This window comes from Pagrus major, chromosome 9 (assembly GCF_040436345.1).
Source record: "Pagrus major chromosome 9, Pma_NU_1.0".
In the NCBI taxonomy this organism is placed as follows: Eukaryota; Metazoa; Chordata; class Actinopteri; order Spariformes; family Sparidae; genus Pagrus; species Pagrus major.
This window is the reverse complement of record NC_133223.1, coordinates 6,514,988-6,524,210: the sequence shown is the minus strand read 5'-3', so window position 1 is coordinate 6,524,210 and position 9,223 is coordinate 6,514,988. Positions and strand designations below refer to the sequence as shown.

At 40.0% G+C, this 9,223-nt stretch overlaps 1 protein-coding gene across 1 annotated transcript in view; it reads left to right on the top strand.

Annotated features, from left to right (window-relative positions):
* Positions 1-3,180: 3,180 nt before the first annotated feature.
* Positions 3,181-9,223, top strand: part of abcb6b (ATP binding cassette subfamily B member 6 (LAN blood group) b) — a 49,059-nt gene continuing 43,016 nt past the window's right edge. Inside the window, exons 1-4 of the mRNA XM_073473950.1 lie at positions 3,181-3,240; positions 4,469-4,667; positions 8,833-8,925; positions 9,012-9,088. Coding sequence (XP_073330051.1) covers positions 3,181-3,240; positions 4,469-4,667; positions 8,833-8,925; positions 9,012-9,088 — 429 coding nt within the window. The remainder of the gene's footprint in view (positions 3,241-4,468; positions 4,668-8,832; positions 8,926-9,011; positions 9,089-9,223) is intronic.

The following is a 9,223-nucleotide window of genomic DNA, read 5'->3' as shown; positions in this document are numbered from 1 at the left end:
ACCAAGAAGAGTTCAATTGCCTCGCTATCTCATTACAAAACACACTTCATTTAAACTCACCAGAACTGAGTAAGAGTAAGTAAGTAAGTAAGAAAATATTTTGGCTCTACACACCGTTTTCACACAGTGCTGCGTCATGTCTCTCCTGTCCCTGCCTTACTGGGGCCAGAACAGTGACAGTGGCATTGAAAATAAAACTTGTCACTGAAAACAAAACCTGAACCGGCAAAAGAAACATTGGCACTGAAACGTTTGTATTTGAAAAAGTTGTATTGGCACTGAAAAAAATTACATTGAAAAATAAAACACAGACATGAAAAATTATTTCATTTTATTTTGATATTTTTGGGGATTTTGATGTGTTTTCAATGATGCTGTTCAGATATTTCCTTCATGTCTCTTTTTTCATTTTTCAGCGTCAACTTTCTGTCACTGTTTTGATGTGGAGAGGAGGGTCTGAGGGGAGGGGCAAGGAGAGTGGGATTGGCATATCTGCATACTAATGAGGAAACTCCTTCAGCTGAGTTTCGCAGTTACAGAGCCGACACTACAGAAGCCCTAAAGGGCCATGCATTCATACATTTTATTTCCTCCGTTTTCCCATGATAACGAGTTAATTTCATTTGTTTTCTCGAGATCTCGAGTTATTATCTCGAAATAACAGCTGCCGTTTTTCCAAGATAACGATATAATTAATTTGAGATCTTGAGAAAACAAAACGATAGTGTAGTATGTTAAATCATTGCAGGAAACATCATTCAGTGTAGCAATGTCAGAGGAGCAGGAGCATATCGATCACCGCGTCACATATCTTTTCAATCAAGGCCTGACACAGGCTGAAATAGCATTATGCCTTGCTATTACAGATAATATACACATTAGTGAGCGTAATCTAAAAAGACGGTTAGCAAGGCTTCAGCTATATCGGCGGCACAATCTGATGTCGTCGTTAACTACATAGCTGACCAGCTACGAGGTCCCGGGCGTCTCCATAATCTCAGGCCTATCATATCACAGTCATTATCTCGAGATCTCAAGAAAATTATCCCGTTATCTCGGGAAAACGGCAGTTGTTATTTCGAGATAATAACTCGAGATCTCGAGAAAACAAATGAAATTAACTCGTTATTACGGGAAAACGGCAGTTGTTATTTCGAGATAATAACTCGAGATCTCAAGAAAACAAATGAAATTAACTCGCTATCACGGGAAAATGAAGGAAATAAAATGTATGAATGCATGGCCCTTTAGGGCTCCTGTACGACACAGTTCTGACATGAGAATCTCAGGCCTATCATATCACAGTCATTATCTCGAGATCTCAAGAAAATTATCCCATTATCTCGGGAAAACGGCAGTTGTTATTTCGAGATAATAACTCAAGATCTCGATAAAACAAATGAAATTAACTCGTTATTACGGGAAAACGGCAGTTGTTATTTCGAGATAATAACTCGAGATCTCGAGAAAACAAATGAAATTAACTCGTTATTACGGGAAAACGGCAGTTGTTATTTCGAGATAATAACTCGAGATCTCGATAAAACAAATGAAATTAACTCGTTATTACGGGAAAACTGCAGTTGTTATTTCGAGATAATAACTCGAGATCTCGAGAAAACAAATGAAATTAACTCGTTATTACGGGAAAACTGCAGTTGTTATTTTGAGATAATAACTCGAGATCTTGAGAAAACAAATTAAATTAACTTGTTATTACGGGAAAAGGGCAGTTGTTATTTCGAGATAATAACTCGAGATCTCAAGAAAACAAATGAAATTAACTCGTTATTATGGGAAAATGGCAGTTGTTATTTCGAGATAATAACTCGAGATCTCAAGAAAACAAATGAAATTAACTCGCTATCACGGGAAAACGAAGGAAATAAAATGTATGAATGCATGGCCCTTTAGGGCTCCTGTATGACACAGTTCTGACATGAGCACACATGGTTTGAATGTCTGCGTTTTATTTTTCAACGGAATTTGTTTCAGTGCCAATACAACTTTTTCAAATACAAACATTTCAATGCCAATGTTTCCTTTGTTAGTTCAGGTTTTGTTTTCAATGATATATTTTAAGTTCTGGCCCCATATGCCTTCTTAACTCCAAAGTGATGGTCCTGTTTGGAGCCTTTGTAAATTGCCTTCATACTGCTTAGTGCTACTACTGAGTTGCGCTTGCTCCTGTCGCCCGTGGTGACTCTTGGCTGGGATCCGAGGTCTCGGTCCAGACAAACTTGAGGGCCACTGGCTTCACGGCTAACTGAGCAGTGGGCTAATAAGCTAACAGTAGTTAGCTCCAGCCAAAAATAGCTTGCAAAGGGCAGAATTTGTCGGCTACTCTGGGTAATGTGCTGCCCCCTATGTTTTTGGAGCTACCTTTGAATTCTGGCCATATTTCAGAATAACACCTCTAAATCTCAGAGGATTTAACAATACAAAGCATAATTATTTTTTACCGGTTTAAATCAGTAACTACTTTATTGATTCATTCATGTATTCATTAATATTTACCTTGTGAATTCTACCATGCACAGAGTTCTGAGGTTAATCTGTATGTAACTTTTAGCCATTTTACTGAGTTCAGAAGGATTATAGAAAAGCTAAATACAATCACATGTCCTCAACATTTTTGAGCTGTAATTAAGCCTCTGGGTTAAAGTTGGTTGAAGTGGCTTGAGTCAACAGTGTAGTAGATTATAACAAACTCAGAAAAGTTTTTAAAAAAAAAAGATTAAAGCTATACAGGCGAGACATAAGGGCAGCGCTGACAGGTCTGTGGAGGAGAGACAAAGCTAAAAAGACCAGCAGACAGCAGTCATGTGACACACACACACACACACACACACACACACACATGCCCTGCTCACAAGTCAATGCAAAATGCTGACCACAGGTACTTTAAACTGAAAGCTAAAAACACAACAGAAGTGTGTGTGTGTGTGTGTGTGTGTGTGTGTGTGTGTGTGTGTGTGTGTGTGTGTGTGTGTGTGTGTGTGTGTGTGTGTGACTGCTTTCAAAACCCATCACAGCAGGTTAAACTCTCAGGCACTAATACAGCTCCAGTTAATGAAATATTTTCCAGTAATCCTGTAACTGGGATGTGTGGGTGTGTCTTGTGGTTGTCGTGCTGCTGAAGACTGAGTTTCACACCACAGTAACCTGAAGGTGAATCAGATGGCAGAGGTCACTATAAAGAGTGGAAGAGAAGGAAAAAGAGAGGCTGTCAATGTGGAGGTGAGTTCATTCATGGGATTTCTTCTAATTCTTCTTCTGTAAGTTTACTTTACATTTCAGACACACAACAGACTCTTAGGTTCACTTTTGTGTATTTTTACACAAAAAAACAAACTTCTCGGTGACACGGAAGCCTTTAATGTTCTCCAATATTAGTCTCTTCTGAAAAAATCAGAAGGCACACTGTCAGTTTGGACAGACAACTCCATATGTGCAGAAAAATATATAGTTGCATAACACCTTTTGTGGCACCAGATGGAGCTGTGTGATAAACTGTTGTCAGTCTGACGATCTTATAGGAGTGCAATGCTAACTTAGTAGTGTATATTTTTAAGATTCAATATGAGGCGCTGACAAAGACATCCCATCAGAAGAAGCCACTATGTGATTGAGTTGAGAGGACATGGACATCTAATTCAGAGAAGTTGTTGACTTCGACTGCAGGTCTCTTCATCTATCAGTGCAATGGTTGTTTTCTGCTCGCTGGCCACAGGGAACAGTATTGTAATGGCTTGGATACATTAGGATTAATTGGTATTGGTATATTTTGAAGGCTAAATATAATTCCTGGTTTAGTCTGAACACATTTCTTGGCCCATAACATCATCCAAGTCCCATACATATTTACATAAAGAAAAAACAAAAGACATTTGTACAAATACACAGATAACAATATGAGTGTTAATCAAATCTGGCAATGTTACCACACTTTTTTAAAAGATATAATATGTAACATTTCTACATTAAAATGTCTAAAAACAGACCTTTGATATATATGTCGTTGAGTTGTGTACTTACATTATCCCAAATGTTTCCAACAACGTTCAAACCAGAGAAATCCACAAGTTTACTCAAAGTAAAGGTGCGTTTCTTTTGTTCACCTGTCGCAACAATTTCCAAGGAAACAGACGATGTGTCAAAGAGTGAGGAGGAGGACGAATGTGACTAAATACTGTGAGGTGAAAACTTTGAAACATTACCTTGTCTGTGAACATTTCTGCCAGAGTCACTTCAATAGATTTTCATCAGCAATGGTTGGTTAACAACAACTCCCATGATCCCACGCTACTTATATCTTTTGTTTTATTTTTGACGGAGAGGGCTCCGGTGGCAGAGATTACATACTGTCTGTTTAAAATCAGATCTGTGGGGTGAAGGATTCTGTGTGTGATGTCTGACATCATCATCACTACACTGATTGTCCGACCTCCTCTCTCTCCCCCTCCAGGTCCAACATCCCTCCCCTCCCTCCTCCCCCTCCTGGCCGTCTGTCTGGCAAGGCTTTGGTAGGAAGGCGAGGCTGTTGCTGCCGTATGTCTGGCCCAAAGGCACTCCAGCGCTGCAGGTACTCGTGCTGCTCTGCGTTGGTCTGCTGGCAACAGAGCGACTGGTCAATGTCCTGGTGCCTGTTTACTCCAAGAACATTGGTAAGCACCTGAAAACAGAGAAACTGCTGAGAAGAAAAAAGGGGTCCTGATCTTTCATACTTCACTAAATGTGTTCAAACTAATAACTAATAAACTTGAATGCACGCCAGGTATAGGAAGAAATGTGAGCCAGACATAAACAAAAGAATGAATAAACCTACTGCATGTTAATATTAATGCTAATGTCAATTCTACTATATAGGTAGGTATATTTTTCTAATCAAAATATGATTTCTCAGTGGTCTTTAAACCATAAATGCATTTCCTTATTGAGACCTGACTGTGTATTGCCCTCGTTGTTTTCTGTGTAAAGTAGAAATCCTAATAGATTAAGAAAACAGACCTCAAACTGAAACAGCTGACAGGCCCACTGGCTGCATTTGACTGTCCAAACTGTAGATGGCGGTGTGCTCAAGTGTTTGGAAGTCTAGTCGAACTCATTTCCTCATGTCCACAAATTATTGTGTCTTGTTTCCTACAAGTATGAAGTGTCTTCCTAGTGTGTTTGTCCCCTCAGGGTTGTCAAGTTGTCACATGGTAATAATCTTTGTGAAAATCTTTGAAAAATGTCCACGAATTCCAAAATATCTTTGTATTTCACGCTTTTGCTTTAATGGCAGCATGCACTCCAGCTAGCATGGACTCCACAAGTTCATAACCTGATGACGCATGTTATCCCAGTATGATTTAACAGTGCTCCACAAAGCTTCTTCTGATGTCACAAGAGCCCTGCAAGAACTACTTGATGACCGAAGAAGACCAACGAGTTCTGACTCTACCACTGAACATTAATGGAGGCACAGCACAGCTTTCTGTGACATCACACTGTCAGAGCATGCTGGGATAACATGAGTCAGCAGGTTTTACACAAACTTGTGGAGTCCATGCAGCTCAGTGCATGCTCTCATTAAAGCAAAACGGGGACAAACCAAATACTAAGATATTCTTAAATTCACTTTTCACTCAAATTGATATCATCATTTGTAATGAAAAATTATAATGCATTTTAAATAAATGCAAAATGCGTCTCAAAGTTTTGGATCCTGCTGTACATAAGTCCATTAGAGTAAAAGTAAAGCCCAACAGAAAGGTAGCAGTTACCTAGATTGTTGTATAAGCAGACAGCTTGTATAATGACTCACTTGGTCAGTACAAAACTTCATAGACAAACTAATTCAGTATCTCATATTAGAAACAACAGACACAGAAGCTATCCAAAAATGAAGCATCTACAGATGATACTGGTCCAATAAAGACATTAGAAAAGAGAGTAGTGGATGATGTAAAATGAGGTGTGTTCTGATCGACTAGTAGTATCTGAAGTGGACTGCACAGGGTATTCAGCAGGCAGCAGACGTGCAGGTCTTCAAACAGATATATGTTGTCCTACATTGTACAAGTTGAAAATTAGCCCAACTTTGATACATGACACATGCTACTGGACTTTAATCAACAGGCTGGTCTGATAGGGTGACCAGATGTCCCTGTTTTTGGTGTTCTGTCCCTGGCTGGAGCTGTCCATGGAAATATCCTCGTTTTTAACTCTGCAATAAAAACAGACCGCAAAGTGAAATAATACTTTACGTGGCAAAATAGACCGGGTAGCAGAGCCTGTGGTTAACGTCTCAGTCATGTTGTGCTTGTTTTGGCAGGGGGGGCTGCTCGCTACAGCAGTGTTAACCATCACTCTCATCCATTCTTCTGCTAACTACTTCTTGCACTATTTCATGAAAAAACTATTTTATTTGAAAAACTCACCAGAAATGTATCCACGTCACCACAAATACTTTCTCAAGTCAGACAGAGTGGAGAGGAAGAAGTAATATTAATCCATAAACATATTATTGATAGTATAGGAAAACACTGACAAGGACCAATTTACTGCAACATCAATACATTTCCTTTTCATACTTAAAGTAAACCTGCACCATAGTTCACAAGACATGAAACCAGAATTCATTTCATAGATAACAACATTGAATATTTTAATGATATACTGAACTGGAAATGTCCACAGTTTTTATTTCAGAAATCTGCTCACCTTATGTTTGAAGAGGTTCCTCCAGCAACTAACCGTCCTTATAACCTTCCTGCAGCCTTATTTACCACACTTACCATGCACCCTGCTGGCCTGAATAGAAGACTTTGACTAACGACAGTGCTCCTCTAATGGTCCTGACACACCAGGCCCAAAGTCAGACATCAACGGCGGCCGTCGGTGAGCGTCTTGCCCTAGTTGTTGCGGTGTGTCCCGCACCTTTGTACTAGTCGGCCCTTGTCAGCAGCTCTTCAGCCTACTGAGCGTGTTGAATCGACAGCGCAGCTTTATCATAACAATGTTTTTTTTATGTCCGCAGTCCTGAGTCTTCTAGTTTCCCTTTTTGAATGACAAATCTAGACTACTGTTACAGATTTCCCTTTAGATTCATGACCGCCCCCTGGTGCTAGGGAGAATTATTTCACACACAAATTATGTAGGATGCAATTATAGGCTACTTTTGTTTGTCCTGATATTTACACTGAATTGTGAATTTATTTAGTTCATTCATTCACGATTCACAGGTCTGGAACCAACTTTTGATTTGCCAACTTTATTAAGATTCCAAGGAAATGTTGATTTTACCACCAAACTGACTTTAGTTTAAAAAAAGTGTGAAATCGTGAACATTTTAGTAAAATCTAAACACAAGACATTAAAACTGAGTGGATAACTATGACCTTTCATTTAATGCCAATTAAACGTTAATGTTAAAACGTTAACCAAACACATAACAATTCACTCAAAGTAAATAAGCCTCGTTTTGACCAATCGCTTCATAAAGATGCTAAATGGATCGGGTAATCACGGTGACCAACATGAACTGTTGAACATGAAACAGTTGGGCTGGTTTAGTCATTTCTTATAAAACAGCTCAGCTACGGTGGAATGAGATCTTGGGACTGGTTTGAAGGAGGAAACAACCGTCATTTTTCAGGGGGTGTCATCATTTGCCAAGGTCTTTTGTACCCTGTTTTGTACACAGGACTGCATCCACCACAAGGCAACAGCCCAGAAGTCTCCACTTCAGAGGAAGTCAGGATTCAGTTTGTCTTCAGCGACTTCACCCTTTAGAAAACTGGCCATTTGGCTTTTGGAGCAACATGAAAGTATAAGCCAGTGCTGCGAGAATGAAGCCGAGCGCTGCTTTGTGTGATGAGGAAGGCGTGGAAGGGGCATCAGAGGGGGGGTTGTTGTTGGTGTGTATGTGTGTGTGTGCGGAGGGTTTTCTGGGAGGTCACCCCTCCTGCCAGTCATGCTTAGCCGGCATTAGCGGCCTTTTTCGTGGAGTTAACACACCGGTACAACGGACGTTTTGTCTCTGGGTCCGACCCAGCCTCCCACCCTCCAACTTCAGGACCCGATGCCAAAGAGTTGAAAATACCCCCCACTGAAAACACACACTAGAAAGTTAAAGAAGGCACACATTTCTTTATTCATTTATTTCTCTCCATCCTTTTATCTCGTTTTCTCCCTTCTTTTCTCACCATGTCTATCTCTCCGTCTGGATCCTCAGTTTTTCTTCTTCCTCTCCTCCTCCTCCCCTCATCTGTCTGTTTTTTCATTTCATCCTGATTCCCAGCACTTGTACAAAAAGGGTAATGAATGTGAATGAGAATGAGAATGAGAATGAGAATGTGTGTGTGTGTGTGTGTGTGTGTGTGTGTGTGTGTGTGTGTGTGTGTGTGTGTGTGTGTGTGTGTGTATGTGTGTGTGTGTGGCAGAAAGGGAAGTGTGTGAATGTGTTCATGATTGTGTTTATGTGTCAGTGGTGGGAGAACTACTCAGATCTTTTACTTAAGGGAGGGTGGCAGTAACACATGTAAGCACAGAAAAACGATGTTACAATAAAATGATAATAATAATTGTACTTCAGAAAAATAATCAAAAATACCAACATCAAAATTAGCTTCAAGTGAGAGTACTCATCATGCACAGTGGCAGAATAATGTAGACCTTCTTAATGATTTATAATTATTGATGCATTCATGTTCATCACTTTAATGTTGCAGCTGATAAATGTGGAGCTCATTCTATTAATTTTATAATTTTCTTGTGTGTGCATGCATGTGCGTGTTTGTGTGTGTGTGTGCATGCGTGTGCGTGTGTGTGTGTGTGTGTGTAAAGTGAATGAGCTCTCTGCAGGAGGTGGCTGGACTTCCCTGATCGCCACTGTCTGCATCTACACACTGCTCAAGTTCCTACAAGGAGGGGGTGCAGGTGCGCAAGTGTGTGTTCACATAAATGAGTACAAAGTAAAAGTCATGTCAGAGAATATGAGCTACACCTCTCTTTGTTTCTTGTAGGTACCTCTGGTTTCATCAGCAACCTCCGTCAGTTCATGTGGATCAAAGTTCAGCAGTTCACCAGCAGAGGTGTTCAGGTACAACTCAGACTTCACCTGCTTTTACTTCTTCTTCTGCATGTTTCCTGAATCTTTGTATTTTGCTGACTTGTTGTATTTCCTACTGTTCTGGTTTGCCTTTGTATGGGACACTCTACAGTATGGCATCACAAC